This window comes from Ambystoma mexicanum, chromosome 1q (genome assembly GCF_040938575.1).
Source record: "Ambystoma mexicanum isolate Mex_15411 chromosome 1q, UKY_AmexF1_1, whole genome shotgun sequence".
Lineage (NCBI taxonomy): Eukaryota > Metazoa > Chordata > Amphibia > Caudata > Ambystomatidae > Ambystoma > Ambystoma mexicanum.
This window is the reverse complement of record NC_090922.1, coordinates 1,061,570,509-1,061,595,914: the sequence shown is the minus strand read 5'-3', so window position 1 is coordinate 1,061,595,914 and position 25,406 is coordinate 1,061,570,509. Positions and strand designations below refer to the sequence as shown.

General features: G+C 44.3%; 1 protein-coding gene across 10 annotated transcripts in view; it reads left to right on the top strand.

The window, feature by feature from the left end:
- The window catches only part of KYAT3 (kynurenine aminotransferase 3), a 597,660-nt gene that overhangs the window by 82,934 nt on the left and 489,320 nt on the right, over nucleotides 1-25,406 (top strand). For 5 of the 10 annotated variants that reach the window (XM_069641743.1, XM_069641742.1, XM_069641744.1 and 2 more), the window contains exon 3: nucleotides 6,307-6,407. The exons of the other annotated variants lie outside the window; for them this stretch is intronic. In XM_069641743.1, the coding sequence (XP_069497844.1) occupies nucleotides 6,309-6,407 (99 nt within the window). In that variant the 5' untranslated portion in view covers nucleotides 6,307-6,308. The remainder of the gene's footprint in view (nucleotides 1-6,306; nucleotides 6,408-25,406) is intronic. 10 annotated transcript variants of the gene reach the window in all.

The window sequence follows — 25,406 nt, the reverse complement described above, 5'->3', positions numbered from 1 at the left end:
TAAGAGCCACCCTTCCAGTTATAAAAGTAGACCACAAAAACAGACTTTATGAATGGACCTTTTTTCCCATTTTTAGCATGTTTGGTCCATGGAGCTAGGCTGAAATCTAACACATGAATGGTTTATTTTCAGTCAGAGAAACATTTGTGGTATGGAATAGACTTGCCATAATAATGCTTGGCGAACAGAATGGAGTCCACACTAGACTACGAGGTTCCTGGAGAAATAAAGCACCAAACATCTGTAATAGGGAGCAAAGGTTAATTTGGAAGGCACCAGAAGGTAATCGGGAACAGGGGACAATTGCACGGATACTCACACATACCTACCATTATGCTGACACTCTCCTCTGTACAAAAAACGCAATAGAATGCAGCTATCCCCCATGATTAATTTCGGGCTAGCTGCACGCTTAATTATACACCACCATATACACCTCAACGATCTTTAAAACTCGGCTATCCCCCACTAAAAAATCGGCCTAGCTGCACACATAATCTCATATACAAGCACCACCTCCGCTAGAATGCAGCTACCCACCACAAAATTCGGTCTAGCTGCACTCAGACTGAGTGCACACACACAAACTCCTTACTGCCCCACTTTCTCCATTGACCTGGACTACAGTCCCTGAGGGCGTTCAATCCACAGCGCATTGAGATCATACCAATGGAGAGAGGCGGTATACAAATGCCCAATAACCGAACTATAAGCCTTACATGATTCATTTCATGCAGTTTGTGTTAGAAAAGAGGCATTTCTAGCTTTTTCTTTTTCTGACAAACCGCGGCTATATGCATCGGTCTGTGGAAATTTGTGTGCATCGCAGTTCATTTTCGTACCGCGTTTATGTGGAAAACGTAAATACTATGCCCTCACTGTTCATACATGTTCATAACCATTAGTTTTATCCCATTAACCCTCCCCACACCCAAAAACACCCTTCCTCCTTACGATGCCTCCTTCTCTCCCTGTCGAAGCACAGTATATTTCCGGTGACGCACTTACATTTCGCCTATTTCCTGTTATGCACTTCTAGCCGCGGGTATAGCTGCGATTAGTGCCAACTTCTTTTTTCAAACACATTATTTATTGAATCTTACACTGCATAATTTTACATGTTGCACTTTTCTCCCCTGATGTCATTTGAACTTTTGCACCCCTCTACAGTATAGTTTACAACTTTACAAATTTCGGCTATATGCGGCTACAATGACATCTATCAAATGTATGAGTAGCCGCAGATATATGCCATTAACTTCAGAGTCGTGATTATTTTAGAATTGTACATGGCAAACCTATTTTTTGCCTCCTAGACACCATCATTTCACACCCTGTCCTTTTTCATCCTCCCCGCCTCCAGCTGAATGTCATTCTAACTTTTCCACCCCTGCAAATGATTCTTCTCGACTATTTAAAGTACGGCTAACCTAAGCTACGCCATGGTCCGTCCACCTGTATTGCCGCGATCATGCCCCAAATAACTGATCGCAGACGTTTGTAGTTATCTGTCAATGATAAACGTTGCTGCCAAAAAACAGTGGTGGAATAAAGGCTTCTTGGACCCATTAATCACTCACCAGGTCCCCCTCCTCTCCTGGCAAGGCCCCCCACTCCCACAAACTCATATTTGCCCCATCCCATGCCCCCTCAAACACTTGTCGTTCTGTTTGATGCACTTTCAATTCCGATCCAGTTTTCTCCCGTAACCGTGGATATTCCTCCAAATATTCGTGGCTACAGTAAAATGTTTGTGCTGCAAATTCTGTCCTCAGCCCACCTCATACTCCCAAATTTAACATGGTGATTACACCCCTGCCCCCAGCCCGATGCCATTTTCGTTTTTTGCCTCCAAATGCCTTTTTTGTGCCTTTTCGTTTTCTGATAATCGCAGTTAATAGCTACGGCTATTACTCGCATCGGAAAAATACTTTGCAGCTTTTTCATTTCTGAAAAACCTCTCTGCCGCAATGCATCATGGGGATATCACTATTCTTTGGGGAGAAGGGGGGGGGCTGCCTTCTCCGTCAAATATTAAAAAGAATACTGGACAGAATAACCCCAAACCACAAAAGGATTGAGAGTCAACGCTTCGTGCCCAAGTTGTTTTAAACCTGGTCCAAATCCGTCCAGCAGTTTTTGCTGTGCGCTGGAGCAAATATTCACCTTTTTAGTTGATGGGGAAAATTATTGGGGTGTAGGCTGAAAGTGCTTTTTGTTTTCTTAATAACTTTTTTTTATATTTTAACAGATCTTTCCCAAATGTACCAGTCGGGAGAGGAGGAGTGGGGGCTAGGGGGCAGGTGTACAAATTGGTCTGCAAAATGTTAGCCTAATCCATTGCACTATTAAAATGTTCTTAACAATTCATATTTACGATTTCCTATGGAACTCGCAACTCACCTTAACTAGACTAGACCACTGTCCTATAATAAACAGACTGACACTGCGAGAAGTCCAACTATCGGGAGTCCCTGTGGCAAACCAAAGACGCTATGACTTACTTGACAGAGCAATGTGATGAATCCTGCAAAGTCTTCACTAAACCTCAGCCTAAAGTCTCCTCCCATGTAGCCATGGGAAGGCAGCCGCTACCTGATCCTGACCATCAGGGTGGTCAAACGAGGGAGGATCACATGGGAGGAGATGGCTCTCAGAGGGAAGTGGTAACTGATAGGAGAGACGCAGTATTCCTCCGGATGAGTCCCCATATATCTAAATAGCTAATGGCATGCGGTCAAAGTACGGTTCCCGCTCCCAGAATTACCCAAAGTACAGAACAGAAGAACTCCTTTTACCAACCTAAAAGTGGTGCATTGGGGGTTCAGGAAGTCAATGTCACAACATCCAGTTTTTCTGATTCTGTCTTTTGTCAAAGTCCTAAACCTAAGGGTAAACTACAAACTCCTTTAACAACCTCTAATCATTTTGAACATTCTCAGTTAAATAATCGGATCAAGTTAACTGATTTAATATTATGGATTCCAAGTCCCAGAATGCCAATAGTACTGGAACGAGGAAGAGGGCGAGGGCCTCAAAGTTGATCAAAGACCATGAGCTGTCTAGTCATTGGGAGAGATAGCACCTAAGTAGGATTTTTAAAAGTATAAATGAACATCAGGTGCAAGAGCAGGAAGCTGAAGGAGTAGTCATGGAGGCAGCAGGAGTCTGTGTGGAAGACGTGGTAGATTCTGGGGAAATGTAGCCATGCAGAGACTGCGCAGTGCGAAGCAGTTTTGAAGTTGGCCACGCCGAGGGAGAGGCGCTCCTGACATGCCATTAACTGCTCCAGTATAGGAGACGCACCAGAGATCACACAGAGCTGCCAGAGCTCCATTGAGGGACTGTGCATGTGGCAGCCGTCACAGAGGAGCCAGCAAAGCAGAGAAGGTCCAGCAGAGAACCGTGCAAGCACTGTTGAGTCAGAAGAAGACACCAAGACATACCAGTGAGTTGGCCTGAAGCAGCTGACCCTGGGGTGCTCCGGAGACCATTTGGTGAAATTAACTGTTTTGAATACCAAACCAATGAAATCATGTGAACTGGGATGCAACTCTCCTACTAATGGATACCAATTCATTTAAACCTGCATTGCCAATGCCAAAGAAGATTTGTATTCAGGCAAACTGGGCGCAACTCTCCTAACCAGGGAATACCAATTGGGGGACAAGCATTGCCACAAATTACACTTATATTCGTAGGAGTTTATCCTGGCAGGCAAGTAAACCAGGAAATGCACCAATTGTAGTTCGTCCTGGCAGACGAGTGGCCCAGGAAAGAAGCATATGATTGAGAGTACTGCATTTGTGGTGGAAGAGGAAGTGTTAATTCTATCACCTTGTCTTGATGAACTGTTGCATTTCAGAACGTGTTTTCTTTGAGGTCGAAGTCATTGCAGGAAAAGATTATTGCACCATCCTGACTAAAGTGTTTCTTTTGGGAAAAGACACACGTTGTGGTAACAACTGTTTGAGTTTTGAGACGATAACATTAACACCAATTTATCAGTTTGTGGTTTGAGAGAAAGACACTTTTGTTTTGCCAAGCAAAAGCCATTGCTTTGATTTAATTTGGCAAGCAATTTGAAGAGGAATAATCACTTTGCCAAGTGAAAGGATAGTGAATGAAAAATATTCTGTATGCTGCGCTGAGTGGAACTTTACTTTTGCACTGAACGTTCTTGAATTTGAACTTTGTTATAGAGACTCCTGAATTGATCTAGGGGGAAGCGAAATCAACCCTGGTAACAAGGTGTACTTCTCACAATGTTTGTTTGAACTAGTTTATTGTTTTGCCAAATTAACCTTGTAGGAGTTTGTTGTGCATTTTGGTGGGAAGGGACAGATGCTTTTTGGACATTAGGTCAGTTTTCTTTAGCCTTAGTTTGTTAGGCAGGGCACTCTTGGTTAGGTTAGGGAAAGTTAGTCAGTTATCTTACCCTTTTAAGTTGAATAAAAAGGCCCTTTGTGAGAAAACTGTACCTTGTGTCTGTCTCGTATTTCTGACCCCTCACATAAACGAGAAAAGCAAAATAAATGTCCCACTTACTGCCCATTGACAGAGAGTGCACTTTGTTGCGGCCTGGCAAGGACACTGGGACAGCATGGAGTCCCAGGGAAACTGTGCTGGAAAAGAGGGCAGGCTATAAAGAATTGTTATGCAATTTTTATAGAGCACATCCCGCCCCCTGGGGAATAGGGAGGCAGTAAGGAGTTTGTTAGAGAAAGTGGGAGTGTAGGGGAGTTAGTTTGGCCGATCGAGTGAAAGGAGGGTGACTTGGACAGCCGTGGGAGTGGGGAGTGGGGAGTAGTAGAGTGGGGGAGCAGAGATGAGGTGGGTAGGCGTAGAGATGAGGTGGATTAACATCAGAAGGACATAAAGGATGGTGTAGGGAGGAGAGTAGAAGGGAAAAGGATGCACGTAACATCAGGATGAGTAGTTTTAGAGTCCGAGTGGACAAGGTCAAATGAGATTGCGACGGGTGGAAGGCCTAAATTCCTCGTATCCATCTTGAGGGACCCCATGTTAGGATCCACCAAGAAGACCCTCTAGAAAGTAAGTCAGATAAGGTGGTTGCTCTTAGGCCCTCACCATTAGCCAGCCAGATTCTAGATAGTGGGGGTTGAACATCTCTAGTGACCAACTTGGATAGGGCATAGGGAGATCCCGGGAAGAATAGAGGGGGACGAACCTTAGCTGGATTCTATTTAAATTCTAATGAAAATCCTTAAACCGTCTTTAAGATTTAATGTCTTCGTGAGACCAACTTTGATGCATTCTAAAGGAATTTGGGATTGCTCGAAGCAATAAAGCCCAAATTCCATTAGAAAGAGAACCAAAGCACAGTAGGTAGTGATGCAGACACCCAGTCAGCCAATGTTTTTTTGTTTGCCAAGTCTCCGGACAGGAGGTAGGGATATTCTTCTATGGGACAGTGGGGTAAGATAGCAGGGCGCCAAACAGGGCTGTACAGCTGGGGGACTAAACCACCACACAGCTTCGCCTCCACCTCTCTGCTCTAGACCACCACCCCACACAACACTGCTGTACCTCCAAATGCCTGCACATCCACCCGCTACATCTACACACTCCTAATCACCTGTCCTAACTTCCTCGCACTATTTCCCACCTCTCGAACGGAAGGGTAGGGACTTTTTCCAGTGCTCTAAAGATCTGTGTGGACGAGAAGGATGTTCTGCAGTTTTGAAATAACAGACTGCTTATCTGCTGACGTTTTAACAGTGTCCCACAGTCATTTAGTTTCGAGTACGTAGAGATCAGGCTTTTGATTAGGGCGTAAAAAAAATAAGCTCCCTACTCAGTTTTTGTCATGGGGATATCCAAAAATTAATGACTGTCCACTTCAGTGTAAAGTTCAGAAGCCCTTTTGGTTTGCCCAGTTTTTCTTGGCGTCCTTTCATTGTAGCCTTGGTGCTTCTGCTTGTAGAACTGATCGCTAAAGTATGTGAATGTACATCCATTCGCTATTGTAGCTCTTCATGCGATGCACTATAACTCTATTGAGGAACGGGCCTTCTATCCATGCTACAGGATGCAACCTCCTTTCAGATTCCAGTTTCAGGTATTTTCCCCATTGTTTAACGAAGGTGAATTTATTAACTTTGTGCCGCAGTGCTGGCTTGAATAATTTTGCTTTCTTAATTGGAGCACAGCGTGTTCCAAAAATGTCTTTCCTTGTGGAACCTACTGCTTGCACTTTAGTTCAAAATTACCAAGTGTGGCTGAATTGCTTTGCTTGCCGGGTTTCCTCGTGTTGTGATCTCCTAATCTTCTACTTCCATGCAGGCATGTTAATTGTGCATCGAGCTGCCCGCAGACTTGGCATCCATAAACCTCTGATCAGGACTACTCCTCAGTCGGGGCAGCACAGATTGTCCAGCTTGGCAGTATGTATCTTTCCTTCACTTTTTATGGGGTTGCTGACTTTGGGGATTTAGGGTTCAAACCAGAAATGCTGCGGATAAAATGTCAAATAGTAGTCCGTTTAAATTGCAAAGTAACAAACTTGTTCTAAAAATCAGATGTGAAAACTGGCATCACTTGTTAGGATGTTGTTTATCCATTAATGAGTCACTGGTGAGGTCAAATGCGAAAATCCAGTGGTCCCATAGAGAATTTCCAATGTCTTCGGCTGTCCAGTTGTGTCGACCTGTGGTTTATTGCAAGACCGATCTCCAAATATAGCCTCTTTGTAGACCATACAGGAGGCTGTTTTTTACCCTTTCTAATTAAGCTAGCTCGAAAAGCACAAATTAATTCCATTCAGATTCAGGTGGATAAGCATACCATTTATTTTATTTGAATAATTTAATAAAGCCTGGAGCAGACCCAGCCATTGCACCAGACTGCTGCACAGCAAAATAGCAAATGGTATCCACAGTAGCAAGGTGATAAAAGTAGATTATTCAGCAACTTCCTTTACAATAAAGTCATATAAAAAGTCAAGCTGAAGACATTTCTAAGTCAAATTCCAACATGAGTGATCCTAATTTCTAAAGATGTTCTATAGATCTCTCAAAACTTCACTGGAATCAAACATCATTATCACTAGGGTAAAATAATGAGGGGTGACTTGGGGTCTGAGGGGGGCTGTAGCGGGCCGTCCTAAAGGAAAAAAAAATGGAATCGGTGAGCCTAGCCAAGGGGTGGATTGAAAATGCTGCAATGCTAGGGTGACCAGATCAGACCTGCCATGAGGTGCAGGTCAATGTCCTAGGAGCTCATGGTGAAAGAAATGGGCAAGATGGAGCCAGAGGTGTAAGGGCGAGGAGCTGTGTGCATGGGCCCTGCATGGGCACATGGACAGCTGCAATAAGCTTTTGAGGATGCCCATTTAGAGTCAGGAGAAGGAGCAGATGCTTGTTTAACGGACTTCTCCCCCCCCCACACCACCCCCACCCCCCTAAGCTAAGACATTCTTACAAGGGCACAGGTGATTCAACAATCGCTGCTCTCAGAGCAGGCAGTTGTCATTGGTGTGCTCCGTTCAAGGCTAAGCTTAAGGGGAAGATGGTGGAGAGGCAGTATGAGAGGGGTCCCGGTTGGTAGAAGAGCTGTGTGCTGTAGATTTGTCTGGGAGAAAACCAAAAGCAGAAATTGTCTCCTTCGCTGTGTAAAGGGGGATGTTCTGTATAAGTCTTCAAATGAGACTAGGCCAAGCAATGTCAAAGCTAGTCCACACCACATAGATGCAATCCGACAGGAGCATATTTCCTTCATCAATTTATGTTGTTGCCAGGCCAGTATTGTTGTTTTGTCTCAGTCTGCCTCGAGTCCACGTCCCTGATTTCAAATCCTTAGCTCTGTTCCTTAACGAGTGAAAAGTACAGATGCTTATCAAGGCATGCAAAGAAAGAAAAATCAACTATATATGGCCCTGGAGCATGTTTTCAACATACTGTGGATCAAGTCCAGATAGTTAACCCGTCAGTAACTGGGACCCCTAAGTGTCTGAATCAGCAATTTGTTCCAAAATACCCCTCGTGAGTAGCCTATGGCCCTTGTTACAACACCTATGTTTCTCTTTAAGCATGTTGAGTTTCCTTGGAACATGAAAGTAACAATCTGGTGGCCTCTACGAACATGTCTTACCAAACAAGGGGCCCCTTACCCTGCTGTTAGCTTCTTTATATGGATGTGCATTATTTTTCTTTCTTTTTTTTTAAATGTTCTTTTTTAAATCCTCTTTATTTGTAAGCTTTGTGGGACATGGAAGACATCACAGTAATACATATAGGCATACACGGATGTCATGAAGTATAACGAAAGAACACAACGAGTAAGCAAACAAGTACAGGATTATTGTACACTACCTAAACACACTGGCTGGCAGGCCCCATGTCCAAGCCTAAACGATAGATATTTCTATAGCTTGGGTTTATGCACGCCATGCTTCTTGCATGTACTCTAAGAAGGGAAGCCAGGTGGCCACGTAGGAAGAGTATCTTCCCTCCACCAGGGCTGTAATTTACTCTGACGCCAGCATCTCCCATAACTTCCCCCACCACGTGCCAAGCACTGGACTATCCACATTCTTCCAGTTCTGGGCTAAGGCGATTTGAGCTGCAAGGAAGAAGTGAGTAAACAACCTGGCTTTGTGACCTGTCAGAGGATAAAACCCATACCCACAATCCCCCCAATAAGACAATCTGCGGATCCAGAGGTAAGCCAATAGCCAACAGAGTTCTAATGTGCGAAAGAACCTCTTTCCAATAGGACTAGGCTTCAGGGTATTGCCACCACATGTGGAAATAGGTTCTGCTTTCCTGGCAGCCCCTCCAACAATTATCAGGTTGGGGCCATATGATATGTTGGGAGTCTAGCTAGGGCATAAAACCAACAGTAATAAAGCTTAAGCTCGAACTCCTTATCCATAGTATACCTCCAAGTCCTGTGGTTCTGTTCCCAGATGTGATGCTCTCCAATCTCCCATCCCACCATGTCCGGTAGACCTTCTTGTGGGTCAAATCCATCTAGTAAATTGTAAAGCCTGAGACGCTGCCTTTGGATCTAACTGCCACGTATGTGAGTTCTAAGGCGTTCAGGGCTCTAGTGGCCCTCTGTCGAACCATAGGTGCGACACCCCCCCCACCCCCAATGCCACAGCTGCACCGAAACCTTTCTCCTTGCACTGCAAACTCCTGTTTGCACTCCTCGAAAGTGAGCGGGGACCCGCCCTTAAAAAGCTGTCAAGAGTTCCCTCAGGCCCCTCACTGTCCAAATAGCAAATGCTGCTGCATGTGTACCTGGGGTGAACTCGGGATTATTGACTACGGGTGATAATGAGCCCAACCCTGTGTGAGTGTGCCATCATTTGGTAGCTAGGTTCCAACGCCTCTGTGTATGAAGTGTCGATGACAGGAGTGCAGATTTGATCAAGCTACCGTTCACCTTGACATCGGGCAGCTGTTTCAGGGGGACCGGGGTAGCTGCCTTTTCCGGTTGTGCCCACCTTGGAATTTCCCCATACTCGCAAATTCTCACATGTGGTGAGAGGCATGGTAATAGCGATAACGTCGGGGAGCCCTAGGCCTCCCAGGTGTTCCCTACACATCAAGACTTTTTTAGCAACCCTCGGACTACGATGTCAAATGTAAGCCAAAATCTTCTGCTGTAAGCCCATGTAGCTTTGGGAGTGGGACAGCGGTAGGAAGGGACAACAAATTATAGATGAGCATAGGGACAATAGTCATTTTAACAGCCGTAGCGCGCTCAAGCCACAACGTTGTTTGCTTATGCCACCTCTTCAAATCCGACTCCACCCCAGCGAATAAAGAGGGAAAATTGGCCTAGTAGATGGTTTTGATGGAGCTGAGGATATTAACCCCCAATTATTCAATGTAGTTGTGATTCCATTTAATCTAGCTTTCTTAGATTTTGACTCTTACTTCGACCTTTAGCCACGTACCACTACTGTAACTTACATGTAACATACCCGATTTGTCCAAAACCTACCCGAATGTGATTTTCTAGCCTTGTGCTACCATTGCAAATTGCCCGCAACTTACCTGTTTATGACTTCTAGCCTTGTGCTACACCATGTATTTGCATGTAACCTCAGATCAACGGAAAGCAGCGCATAGATGCCTTAGAGGATTGTGTGCTGCTATAAATACAAAAATGAATAAAGTGTCCACCAGCGTATCAGTGTCTCCAGGTGTCAATGCGATTGCCAGGCAAAAGGATTTTGAGTAGCTGACTGCGAACCCAGAGGCCCGACCACAGCCCTTCAGCTCGGCCATCGGGTGATTAAAGCCGGTCTGATCTGAGTGGACCTTAGTTGGCAAGACCGACATCAGCCGCATAGCGAGAATTTTGGAATACAGTTTGGCATCTAGATTGATGAGGGAAATTGATCTTTGTGTGGTTTTAGGAGCAGGATAGTGGAGGTTTAAAGTATCGTGGGCATGAGTGTGCCGGCTTCAGGGAAGGAATGGGTCAGGTAAGGAGAGAGAATCTCGCAGTAGGCCTTATAAAAGTCTGCAGTGAACCCATCTGCTCAGGGGCTGTATTTTTCAGGGATTTAAATAGCCGCCGTGACTTCTACGACTGATATAGGCTGCTCCAATTGTTAACATGGTGGGGGCCAGGGTGGCGAAAGTGACAGGCTCTTGGACCGCAGGGTCTCTGTGCTTGGCAGAGAGACTGATGCTGCCTACGTGTGATAGGTGTGTACGCAGTGTAACTTATCCTCCTTAAGGAGAAGTCCCCCTTTGTCATCCAGTAAAGCTTGCACATTGTTGCAGACCGTGTGCTTAGCCAGCTTGCGTACCAATATCTTGTTGGCTTTGTTCCCCCAGTGTAGTAAAATTGTTTGACCTTAAGAAGGTCCTAGGAAGTACATTCCGCTAAGTGGGCATTGAGTTTAGATTGGGCTACATTGAGGAGACATCTATCCGTGCAAGAGCTCGAACGCTTATGCGCAGCCTCCAGCCGCTGAACGTCTCCCTCCAATTTGAGCTGCACGTGGGTTCTAGCCTGCCTATAAGAGGTGGTGAGGCTTCTGATTTCTCCCCTGACCGTTGTTTTGATTGCATCCCATGCCATGCCCAAGGACACATCACCCGTGAGGTTGCGTTGAAAATATAGGGTGATAGCTGTCCCGATCTCCTGACGGACTATCAGGTCTTAACCATAGATCATCCAGGGTTTATGGGCTGGAGGGGATAGTCCAGCTACTGATGGGGAGAGTGAAACCGGCATGTGATCCGATAGCGACCATGTGGATAGTACTCCAGAACACAAGGGGCCAAGGATTTTGAGACCAGTAACATTTCAATACGTGAGTAAACCAGGTGAACGTGTGAGTGGTGAGTGTAGTCCCTGGCCGATGGATTCCGTTGCCGCCAAATGTCCACCAACTGCAGCTCGTGCAGAAGGCACATAAGAGCCAAAGAGTTTCTGAAGTCCACCCTGGAGGCTCGAAGGGTTTTGTCTGTGTTCGGATCTGCGGCCACATTGAAGCCACCCACTCCGCCCCCCCCCAATAACCAGAGTGCCTTCGACAAAGACAAGTAGTTTGTTCAGGAGGCCCTCCAGGAACAGGTCCCGTCTGTCGTTGGGGGGGTGTAAACAGCCACAAACTTAAAAGTGTTGACTAATGGGATGCTCTTGCCACATAAATTTCCCATTAGGGTTGAAGTTTGGGTAAATAGGTGTGGGGGGGCTTTGTGGAATAATATTGCTACCCCTATTCATTTCGCTCTTCTAGTCGTAAAATACCCAGGTGAGAAGTGGACATGTGAAAGTCTCCACTCATCTGCGTTTAAAAGTGGAGTCTCCTGTAGGAAGACTAACAAAGGGGAACGGTCGCCCAGCCTTGAGATTACTGATTCACGCTTAATGGGTGAATTTAGACCCTGTACATTCCAAGTAAGCATGGACAGCGTACTATCCTGTGTGTCCAGAACCGTGTTAGCCATCAGGTTCTCTAGGCAAATCTTGCAGCCGTTCATCCGCTATACCAGTGACCCAAGGAGTTCCACCCTGTGCTGTCTGTCAACCATCCCAAATTTAGCTCTGCACCATTAGTGCACTTCTCGCCCTCCCCAACATAAACCAAATTGCCAGAACAAACATTGCCAACAACCAATTCCAATGAACGACCAGTGAACTAGAACGGGGGAACCTGTGACCGGGGAGACCTGTCGACTGAGCATTAACTACAACTATCTATTTTGCCTAAAAGAGAACTACCCCATTTTCAAGGGGGTGGCAGTCGCCTTTAAACATGAGCCCCGGCCCACCTGAGATACCAGCAACTTTTCTGGTGTCTGACGTCTGATCATGCCATGTCACCCAGGGACTCTCGAATCCAACTTCTTTCTCTGGCCTTTCCCCTCCTTGGCCCAGGGCCCCACTCTTTCCCCAACCCTGGATGATGGGTCCGGCTCCATGTCCGCTTGAGAGTCGGTTGCATCCGGGGGGGAGAGTAGCTGATTGGCCTGCTTCATCGATGGCACCGACCAGGAGCGGTTTTAATAGGTGAAGTGGAAGGCTGTGAGGAATCCCCATCTGTAGCTTCCATCTTTTTCACAGAGCCATTCCGTTAGTGGCCGGAGTGCTTTGCGCTTGAATAAGATGACTGCCAGATCTTGGTAGATGACAGGGGTAGCACCACGGAAGCAGATCTCCCCAGCTTGTCTGGCACGGGCCAGGATCTTCGCTTTCACTTTATAAAAGTGAACTCTTGTGATGATATCAGGGACAAGATCATGTCGTTCTGGGCCCGCCAGCCAAACCCGATGTGTTCTGTCCAGCTCGATTGGCTCATCTGCTGGGGCGTTTAAGATCTTGCGAAAAAGATCGATGATGTAGGCCTCCAGGTCATGATCCGGTATCTCAGCGGGGACCCCCCTAATTTGAATATTGTTACGCTGAGAGTGGTATTCCAAGTCCTCATACTAATACTTGTCCCCCAGAAAGGCCATCTTGTTTTCCAATGCTTCCATGTGCTGTGCCTATTCACTGGTCTTGTAAGACTGCTCGCAAAGGATCGTTTCGACTTCTTCCATTCTCCATTCTATTGCCGTCAAGCGCTTATCGATAGCCGAATCCTCCCCTGCCATCTATGCCCGGCTTACCTAAATGTCCTTCCAAATCTCGTTTAGCTATTGCAGGAGGTCGTCTTTCATAGCCAGTTGTGAATTGGGGGGGGTCATACCTGCCTCCCCACCGTGAACCTGGGCGACCGTCGTGCTTTCTTTCATGCCCCAGTTCTGCATCTGTAGCAATGATGCGTTATCGGAGGATTTTTTTTTTTTTATCCTTTCCTGACTTCGCCATGGTGCCAGCGGCATCTCCAGGCTGTGGGTCACCAGAAGCTGTAGAGTTGCAATGGGCGAGTGAGCGGTGTCACCAATGAAGCCTGAGGCCCCAGGCGGTAGCTCACAACTCCTGCCAAGCAAACACCAGCTCAACAAAGCAAGCCAACAGTCAGGCCTACAGCGGGAGCGGAATGCTGCTAGGTCCAGCTGGTCTCCAGGGCTGAACTCCCAGGATCTACACAGCACGAGGGAAGGCCCATCCGGGTGGACCCCTGCTGCTGTCGGCGCCGTGATCACAGGTCCGTAGGTGCGCCCCCCTGGTGTGTTGGTGTGGCTCTTCAGTCGATGCAATTGCCTGGTGGGCACCCCCCGCCCCAACCCTCTGATACTGCTGTAGTCTGTGGGCACAAGGTGCAGCCCAAAGTTGCAGTGATCACCTCCTCACTCCCAGTGGCTCCAAATGCATATGCAGAAGGGTCTCCTCATGGGCCCCTAGGTCCAAGCCTACCTCGATGCGAAAACATCAGGTTACTGCTTCCAGGAAGACCCTCTAGCAGCACAGTCCTGATGCTCTTGCCCCCAGAGGCCCACACTTGCCCTCCAGCCCGCCATGGCCATGGGGGCGGGGGGAGGGGAAGAGGAGCCCAAGAAGCACGTACAGGCACCCCTCCACTCACCAGGTGGCAGGCTTCCGGAGGAGCCCCAACTGACATGGGAACCAGACCTCCGCCACAGGGTCCGCGGCAGGATAGGCAGCGCCTGCAGGGGAACTCCAGCTTTGGGCCTCCCAGCTCCAGCACATGCTGTAACAGTGGCATCCGGGCTCCGCCTGCCGCTGTCTCTGCAGTATGTTGCCCAAGCCTCAGCAGTTGACCCCCCATCTCTGATGCCGCAGCCTCCAGTCCGCTGTGGGACTTCCGGCGACACCACTCCCAGGCTGCAGGTCAGCAGCTATGGATGAAGACCAAACTGTTAATTTCGCCGGTGCTCGGGGACCGTTGGGCAGCAGGCTGCCATGGCCACCGAGTCCCCAGACATGTCAGTTGCAGCGCGGCCTGGGCTGGATGACCCTGCAACATCTGCTGCAAGTCTTCCCGCAGCAGACGGCCCACTATAGCTTCGGCCGTGGGCCCAGAAGGGTTCTGCACACCCCGCCGTCCGTTCTGAGGCAAGTTGTGGTCCGCTGTCACACCACGGCAGTCCGTCTCCCCCATCAAACAGGCGCTCTCTGGCTGCCATGCCATAGCATTGTGTGCCAGGCCACGCCCCCTGCATTCTTTTTCTCAAATGTATTACTAATTTTGTCAAAATGGGAGTAGCCACCAAGGCAACATCATTGATAGGATATCAGTGCCCTATGTTGCCTACGTTTTAATCCGGTGTTTTTATAGTTCCCAAATTTGCTGTGGTGTAATTTAATTTTTTATTTTGGTTTTTCGTATCCTTGATCTGTGTCCCACTTTGTTTACACCCTCATAAACTGGTTCACCACTTGTTCTATCTGCCATCTTTCCTGGGAATGACTCAGCCATCTGTGAATTTGCTTTTATAAGTCCTTTCTGGTTGAAATTGACACTCCTGTTCTCCAAATAAATATAAATAACTTCTGCACGTGGAGCTGCAATTTATAGTTTTGCACCGCCTTTTTACCACTGACCTAGCGATTAACAATTTCATTGACGTTGGCATGTTTTTGATGTTTTAACAAATATTTCCCTTCTACACTTGTTCCTGGGGAAGCAGATCTTTAAGAATGTGTCTTTCATGATTAGAAAAATGTTCCTCGTCTTAATCCTGTTTTAATATATCCCAACAAGCTTGCCTTTAAGAGGTATAGAACATTGTAACAAAGGGTATACTGCCAGTGCTCTGTCCTTTGGGGCATTATACGGATGGTCCCGTTGTGGGGTTTCCGCTGCTGGATGTTTTGCATCCTTGATTTGACTGGGAGGCTACCCCATTTCTAAATATAGCCTACCCACTTCAGGATATGTCTCTGCGATGGAATTCCAACAACCAAGTCCAGTCAACCCCCTTCCCTGCACTTGGCAATGATCCCCGTTAACCCCTGGCTCTTGTCCTCCTCGGCTCCCCTTAACACTTGCTTAGCCCTGGGCCCTTCTTCCTCCTACCCTTCCCAGCCCCCCCACCTACACCGGTACCCCCCGCACTTCTTGCTGTTGCACTTGCATGATCGGAATGTCACAAGGCCTAGTAGGATCGTTGTTTTTTTTTATCTTCTTCAACCCCCGCCAGCCCCCCTGCTTTTTTGTCTTGTGGTGCCTTGGAACACATTGTGTATAGGCGCCTTATAAATATGCAATAAATAAATAAATAAAACCCTGAGGGACTTGGGATTACAATGACCCTTTTTCCGAGCAGTAAGGTCGTGGCTAAAGAGCAAAAGAAAATGGCCTTCTGCCCATTTCCTGCAGTATTTATTTGATGATTGCCATTGCGAGTTACAGCAAAGGGGAATCGTGTGGGAACAGAAATCTTAACTATATCCTAAATATTCTATTGAGGACCTCCCCAGAGCATAAACACATATTGTCAATGTATCTGTCCCATTGTTTGATGTTGAGTGCATAGGTCCTAGTGTGTAAAATACATGTTCCATATCCTGACATATATATCATAAACATTGGTACCACATTGATCACCTTTGTATTACCCAGAACTGTATATAAAATGTTTCCAAATTGGAAATTCCTGTTTAAAATAAAATTGAGAAGCTTTAATAAACGTTCACGAATATGAACTCCAGGGCGTATCCATGTATTGTAAACTGCTAAACGTTCAGCGGTCATATGGCATACTGATATAGCAACGTTTCCCATCCTATGTGACCAAAAGGTAACCAACTTTAGTTGGAGATATGATTTAGTATTCTGTGCTTGTGGATTGAGACACAACATTGTGACGGACTGACCTAGGGAGACCCTTGCCAAAATAACCGGTTCTACAGGGGATTTTCCCTACTTGCATGCATTTTGGGGAAGGCATTTAGGTAATGTATTGTTGGTACACTGCATTATGACATAGTTCTGCTGATGCAAAACTCTTGGGAGGGAACAAAAGAGCGGCGGGGAGGGCATGTGAGAGAAACATGGAATACAGAAGAGGGAAGGAGGGCATAAGAGATGGGGACTGAGACTTCATGATGTTCTATCCTATTCGTTGCTTGCCTAGTGTCTTTTGCAGCTTTTGTGTAACCCCTGCATGCTAAGGCGAAGAGACGAATGGAGGAGAGCACTTGACCGATAAGGATGTAGTGAGGGAAGGAAGCTGGGCTGGTTAGTACCGATATGGATGGTAGGAAGCTGGGCTGGTTAGTACTGATAAGGATTTTGTGAGGGAAGGAAGCTGGGCTGGTTAGTACCGATAAGGATGGTGTGAGGGAAGGAAGCTGGGCTGGTTAGTACTGATAAGGATGGTAGGAAGCTGGGCTGGTTAGTACCGATATGGATGGTAGGAAGCTGGGCTGCTTAGTACTGATAAGGGTGGTGTGAGGGAAGGAAGCTGGGCTGGTTAGTACCGATAAGGATGGTGTGAGGTAAGGAAGCTGGGCTGGTTGGTTGCTTTTACTGTGCCTTTCGCTGTCTGTTTCAGCTGTCTCCAATTGTTAAGTGGGGACCACGCAAGAGGAGGGAACCATGAAGTGACAACAAGGATGGCGTGATGGGAAGGACGGAGCATGCTGTGCTTTTGATTTTTAATTATTTTTTTTTTTATAACGCGCTTAATACCAGAGTTCGGTTTCTACGCCCGGATCCGGGATTCTAACCTCTGTTGCTCTGCGAGATGTTGCTTCCAAGACCAGCACGTTGCCCCTGTACTATGCCCCGTTCTCGCAGAATCATTTATGTGATGTTTATTGCAGGAGTGCAACTTTTTAACCACCTTTTTAGCTGCCGCAAAGTATTGAACTGAAACGTGAGATGAGACATTGGCTGCGAGAATGGAAAGGGAAAAGTGGCTATTATTGACAGGGAATTCGAAAAAAATATAATGGTACGTCATATTGCTCTCCTGTGTAGTGGTTATGTCACACCAATGACATTGCACATGGGTATGTGCCATTGAAGACAGGTGGACTGAATTCCCCGGCCGTCCACTTTCTTTTTTCTGCCTCTCACCTCAGCAGCACTTCTCCCACTGCCTCTCCCCCTCCATCTCCTCCTTCTTCCCAATAAAGTCTGCAGCTGTCTCGCATTTTCATTGTCTCTCATTCTTCTTTTTTTTAAATTTTTTATTGTGAATTGGTTCAACATAATAAACCTTACACATTACAAACACATATATTTAATCATATAAAAATCCAATAGTTCACTAAAGTGCATAATGTTGAGTATCAATTTCTAATGGCACATTTCTTAATAATTTAATTGTGAGGATAGTTATTTCATGATCCTTGAAGTACACACATGATATAAAATAACCCTTAAAAATTCGTATTTCGGGTGGGTACAGGGGGGTGGTGGGGAAGGGGGTAAATACGTATGCAACATTAAGAAGAAATTTAGTACCAAGCACTTTATTTATACTTAGGAAATAAAAATGTCTTAATGTTGCGTATGTATATGTAGAGACTGCGTCCCAAGGTACGCTAGTGGACAGCACTCGCCAGTGCAGCAGAGTGAGAGATGATCTCTCAATCACCATGGAATAATAGACCAAAATTCTGTTTCGGGAATAATATTATGCTAAATACAGTAATACATTCACAAAATTGCTCTGGCAATATCACAAATAAAGTTCATACTATATCTTAATTCTATAGCAGCTAAATGGTCAATATAAAATGCTCGACATTCCAGTCTTGTGTAAATAAAATGCAATGCAAAATACAAACTCAAATACAGATTGCTTATGAATGAACAGAGACCACCGCCGTAGCCTCCCAAAAGATTGATGCATAGACATATCGTACGACAATGAATTATTTAGTGCAATGCACTACGAGCAGCTGTTTCACAATAAAGTGCATGGTGCAAATAGTATGTGCAATATCGCCATTAAATAAAGTGAATAATGCATTAATCCTGTATCATAATCATACGATGTAAACGTCTAACTGCAATCAGGTTGCTTTACAATGCAAACATCTGTTTAACTTTAAGCCTATTTCGCAATAAAGTGCATAGTGAAATTGGATATTCTATATCGCCATTAAATAAAGTGCATGATGCTTCATTCTATATCAGTCGTGTTATTTGAAACTGACAGCAATCCCATTGCTTTTCAGTGCAAACATCATTAACCTTAAGGTACATTGTGCTATATTTGGAGATTCAATGCCCCAAATCAATAAAGTGCATGGTGCATATATAACATTTTTTGATCATAGAATTCAAACCTCATACTACAATCCATTAGCTGGAAGTGTAGTGGGATACCTGATTCAGGCACAGGACAGGCAATATTCAGCTCTACACCTCTCATAAATAAATTATACACATTATTTCTGTGGTCACATTAGCTCTCACGTGTCCAGCAGATTACCGAACATGTACTTGTGGCCAGTGGCACAAATCTCTATCCCTGAACTATACCAATTCCCTTCCCAGCCAGCCACATTTTCTGTAGAATCGTGACCAAAGAAATTAGAACAAAGTCCAAGTGTACTAGTTTCCCTTATAACAAACACAGTCCTAAAATCACAATAGGAAAATCAAAACTATATAAAAATTAGAAAATAACTCTACCAGAAAAAAATGTCAAACCGCAATAAGCTGAATCCTCTCTGAATCGAACTCATGTAAAGATTCGGCAACAAGAACAACCATGTAAATGTAGTTACACTTTGGAAGTTCTCTGCTCTTATGCCATGAATACCTGCAATAGGACCAATGGATAACAAGAAACATAGGTTCCAGACAATAAAGCCATAGGAAACCAAGAGCAAAACAAGAGAAAAACCATAGGAAGCCAAGAGAAAAAGAGAGAAGAGAGAAAGCGGGAGAAAAAAATGAGAAACACATGTCTGAAGGGCCCACAAGTAAACAAACTGTTAACAGGAAAGACTATCCCTGTTCCAAATAGACTTTCTAACACGATGCATAAGTGGAAACATGGGTGCTAATTCATGCACCCAAAAAGGTGTACAATTCGTCATCCAAACTGTGTTCTCTGGGTTTCTTTGACTCGAAGTCTAGGATGCATTTAGTTTCAATTTAGCATAGCTGTAGTTCACGATTAACTTTCTCTCCGAGGTTCTTGAACAGTATGTGTACCAAAGAACGTCAACCCATCTAGTTGACAACCATGAGTTTTTTTTATTATTTTTTTTATTATCCAAAGCCATTGGGTATGTGGGATCTACATTCCTAATGGCACGTATGTGTTGGAGAATCCTAAGTTTTTTTGCCAATAGTACTCCCTACATATCATTTTTTTGCATGGACAAGAACGAACATATACCACATACTCGGTGTTACAGGTTATCCAAGACTTGATCTTAATATCTTTTGCTAAGATAGGATGGCGATAGCTCGATAAATTAGTGGCATGTTTGCAGGCTTTGCATTTCATGCATCTATGAAACACAGGGGTTCATTTACTGAGCCATGCATCTGCTGTGATATTCGCCTTTGGACTCGTATAGCATGACATCAAGCTATTTATTAGGGACAGGAATTTGCGAAAAGTTATGTTGTCTCGCCAATGGTACAACCCAAATGTTCATCAAGTTTTAACACTGCCAGTGTCTATTCATGATTTGACAAATGTGGTTCGACTACTCTCCAAAGGTGACACTCAAACGTATGGTTTTGTCATCCTGGACCATGTTTTGTGTTGACTTAGATACCAATAGTGAGTGACAATCTTGCTCACATGCTTTGATAAATGCTCTTTCGAGCACCTTCTTGGGGTATCCACGGATCCAAAATCTTTGCGCCATCATGGCGCATTCTGTCGAAGGTTTCAATTTGAGTACAATTCCTTCGAATTCTTATGAACTCTCCATTAGGTATACTCCATTTTAGTGATGATGGATAGTAGCATGTATTGGAGCTTGTGAGTTTTCTGTATAATTCTGTACTGAGCTCACCTTGATGCATTTTGACAAGAACCTCCAAAGAGACAGTAAATGTTTGGCTATGGCTTTCTGTGAACTTTAGATTGAGCTTATTAATATTGAGAATTTGCACGAAAGACAGCCATTCATCAGCCGTTCCTTGCCATATAATGAACAAGTTATATATAATTTAAAAGTAAAAAACTTTGTTAAAGGGACGTTATGGGTTCAAGTAAACCACCATAACTCGCGCCACCACTGTGCACTGCTAAGACTAACACCCAGGACATCAAAGATGACATCACAAATGTCATTGATGACATCACTGATGACATCACATGTGAAATACATTTTGATAAAAAGTCTCTACAAGGAGTTGTTTTTATATTGTTGGTAACAAGATGTCGAGGGTGATCGGGAGACCTATCATGAACTACTGTAGGAATGAAGAATTCATTACTTCATGAAGTTCGTATTGCATTTAAGTTTATTGTAAGGACGTCCCCAGGAGGGCCAACCTTCAACATCTGATTATCTTCGTGTATAGTTCTGGAATCAGGATTCCAGAACCATACACCAATGCGTGACCTGGGGGATAGAACTATATACATCATAAAAGTTGGCTACATCATGACATCTCCTCCTCCACATTCATTTTATAATTAAGCAACCGAAAATAATACAGCCATGCATATAAATGAACTGCTTCAATTAAAGAGAACATTTGATAATAAAATAGTTAGAACACTAAATGACCATAGGGAATTATCACAACAAAGCTTCGAGGGGATTGGGTCCTCCGACGTATTCCATATCTATGACATGTAATCACCACAGCTGTGCTGATTACATGTCATAGATATGGAATACATCGTCGGACCATCCCATCGAAAGAACGTTACCAGGTAAGAAAGTAACATGTTCTTTTAAAGGATATAGACGGCTGTGGTGGCACTCTCTCAAAAGCGATTGATTCATCTCGACTCCATCAATGTACATGTGCGCCACCAGTGTTCAGTAATAGATAAAATCCTGCTTGCAATTCTGCACAATTCTCCTGGATCTCGAAGACATATAATTGTTCCCAAACATCTCTCCAGAAGACTTTTGAGTTGTTATCTTCTCTGCTGCATCATCACCACTTGCAGGTATAATATCATCTCTGACATATCTTGAAAACATATAATTGTCCTTCAACATCTCTCCAGTAGGACTTTGACTTGCATCACTTCTCAATATTTCTCCTTTTCTTGCAAGTATGACATTGCAAGACCACTTCTTGCCATCATCTAAAAGTACTGACTTCCTTGAACATTCTGTCACTCTTTGAGGAGCCCCATATTTTGACTCTCCTTTCATTACTTTCTTGGGTTCTTTAACCCTAATCCAATCTCCTTTCTCAATCCTGCTTTCCAACACATGCTTTTGTTTGTCATAATATTTTTTATATTCATCTTGTCTTTACTTTACTCACAATCTCTTCCAAATGAATTTCTTTATTTTTTTTTTAATACCAGACAAGCAGGTCTAAGTCTATTAGTGGCAATTCTCCCTCTCATAAGGGTGAACGGTTCCTCCTCTGTCACAGAATGTGGAGTGACCCTATACGTGTTGAGTGCTTCCTTGAGCGTCTCCTTCCATGGCAATTTATTAGCAATGGCCAACTGAAGGATTCCCTTTTATAAATCGGTTCATCCTTTCTACTAAACAGTTTCCCATAGGATGGTACAGTACTGTGTTTGATAGCTCGCTCCTTCAAAAAGCTTTGAACTTCCAGTGATAGAAATTTGACGATATCAGTTCTTGTGGTTCACCTTCTCTGCTGAATATTTCCTCTAAAAACGTCATGACTTTCATAGCCGTCACAGATCCTTCAATAACTCCACACTCTACCCACTTAGACGTATAATCTACCAACACAATTAAATACACTTTTTGGGGTTCAAGCATCTCATAGGGGCCAATTATGTCAATGGCCAACTTTGTCCAAACTGAACTAGGTATTCCTACAGGTTGCAGTGGCGTATTCCGGGTCGATTTTCTTTTATCACTTACTGCACATGCAGTACACTCTTTGACCAAAGCTTCTAGCTCACCCCACATGTTGGGCCACCAGTAGGCTTCTCACCCTTCTCTTTGTTAAACTTCTTTCCACATGGCCTTCATGGGCGATTTCCATAATTCTCTCTCTCAACACCACTGGTGGAATTATACGATCCCCTCGGTAAATACATGTGTTGTCACTGGATATCTCATCTTTTATCTTGTCCCACGATTTAATGATTGCATCCACATCTCTCCAACCATTTCCGATTGCTCTCCTCAGGTGTTCTTTTTATGCATCTTCCTTCATAGCCTTGACCCACTCCTCCTTCGAGAAACTGGGATGTAAATGTTCTATAATACATTCCATACCATGATCTTCTGTTAATTCATTGTTATTGTTATGATCGTCATCTTCAATAACACATGGTAACCGAGAAAAACAGTCAGCCACAACATTTGTTTTTCCTGCGGTATACTTTATTTTAACATTATACTGCATGATGCTGAAAGTCCACCTCCTTATTTGTGGAGATGTCCAATGTGGGTTTTTGGAATTCAATACATGTATGAGCGGTTTATGATAAGTCTTGAGGTCTACAGGAATACCCCAAATGAGTCCCTTAAAATGTTCTAAAATCCATTTGACTCCTAAAGCCTCCTTCTCAATAGTTGAATAGTTTATTTTTCTTCCCCTCTCAAAGTTCTGGAGGCAAAAGCAATTGGAACCACAAATCCTCCATGCTCCAAGACACCCCCCAAACCTATGTTGCTGGCGTCTACTGATATCGTAGTCTTGGGGCTACAGTCGAACATTTTAAGGGTTGGTGCTTTATTTATCAATGTTTTGATCATATTGAATTATTTTCTGCATTGTTCAGACCAGGAACATCTTGCACCTTTGCACATCAAATCCCTCATTTGCTTAGTCTTGTCTGAGTAATGATCCACGCATTTGGAATGGTACTCCGTCAGACCCAAAAAGCTTTGGAGCAAGTCTTTATTGATCGGATCGGAGGATTTTAAGAATGATGTCCACTAATGCTTCCTTAGGTTTTATGCCGTCCGCATTGATACAATACAATAACCCAGGTAAGTTACATCTTTCTTCTTTACTTTACATTTCTCAATCTTGAGTGTATGGCGTTTCTGTTGTATAACTTGTAGTACACCAAGCAATTTTGCATCATGTTCATCTTCAGACATAGCAGATACCAGTATATGGTCTTGAAAATAATGTACTCCTTAAAGGCCATTAAACAGATGATGCATCAGCCTTTGAAAGACAGCAGCTGCTGACGCTAACCCAAATGGCATCCTTTTGTACCTAAATGCTCCCAATGGTGTAATAAATGATGTGAGATGCCTGGGTTCTTCGTCCAGTACCACCTAATGATATGCAGAAGACCGGTCTAATATTGTGAAGAACTTTGCCTGTTTCATTGTGGTGAGCATTAACCCAATGTTTGGTAGTGGGTGGCGATCTACCCATATACTGCTGTTAAGATCTTTCAAATCAACACACATCCTGATCGATCCATCCGGTTTTTGCTCAATGACATTTGGGGGTAGCCATTCAGAACTCTCAATTGGTTCTAATATGTCCTGTTTACATAACTTTTCCAGCTCCTTTTGTAATGCTTCTCTAGTACCAATCGGTATATTCCTTACCTTATGCACTTCTGGCTTTGCCCCTCTTTTAAGTACAATGCGATGTTTGAATCCTTTCAAAATACCAATGTTATCATTGAATACTTTGGGAAAGCTTCTAGCAGGAACCCGGGGTGCTAAAAAAGAGGAATTTTCTTCCTATGATGGCCACCATGGAAAGGGAAGGCGAGGGTTCCATACAGGGCCCCTCTTCGCTTTCCATGGCAGCCTGCAGAAGGCAAAAAGAGAACCCTATGACCATATAACTCGAGCACATATTTCTTCCATTTCAGATCTATCCTAATTTCTAATAACTTTACCACAAAGCCAGTCCCAGGTGAACATGGCCACTTTAATCCTATGTTTTGTCCCTTGTGGTCATGGCCATTAGTCAGATTGTCCGGATCATGACCTTATTCTATGAACCGGACAATCTGGCCACTGCCCATGCCCACAGGCTACCCCTCAGTCTCTAAAGGTATACCGCTATTTTTTGTAGCTACATTATGACACTTGTCAAATAATAAAACACTGGCACATTTGCAAAACCATGCTTGTAGGTCCTTGTCAATGCTCCTTAAACAGTTTTGCTGGAAATCCATCCATATTTTATTTTTTCAAATGTGTCAAATGTATGCACATACAATCGTCATATAACCTAGCCCCTACTTGACAAAATCCATTCAGACTTTACGAAAACATCTATAACTAGATCTATAATCTTTTTGCAAACCTTTGTGTAGATTTGGCACCACATTTATAAGCCTTTACAATATTTTGGGACCCCCCTCTAATTTTGCTCCCTCTTGACAGAATCCCACCAAACTTCGCAAAAACATGTATATCTAGATCTATCAGTTTCCCAAATTAAGTGTAGATTCGTCAAATGACAACTCATTTATAAGCCTTTACATTATTTTTGGACCCCCCCTCTAATTTTACCCTCTCATGACGGAATCCCACCAAACTTTGCAAACTCACTCAGACTCAGGTCAGGAATATACATGCAAAATGTCATGCAGTTCCAGTAAGTGGTGCCAAAGTTATAAGCCATCCAAGAACTGCATTTCACCAACCCTGTAAAGCTGAGGTGTTCGTGAACTTTTCAGGACTGTTTGCGGACATCCGAACTGTTTGCAGACTTTCGTGGCAAAAACACCCATTTTTTTTGCTTCTTGCAGCCATATCCCATCCCATCATCATCACCCCTCACCTCCCCAGAGATTATTTGATAAGTTTGACAAGTGCAATGTTGTGTTTTTTAATATGTTTTTACCACGATGTCTGCGGACAGCGGCCTCTGTCCGCGAATCCAAGTGGGCGGGCGTTTCCAAAAATCTGACGCACTTCATGCTCTTCACCATCCAAACAGCGAACACGTCGCATGTCCGCGGACATGACGCAAG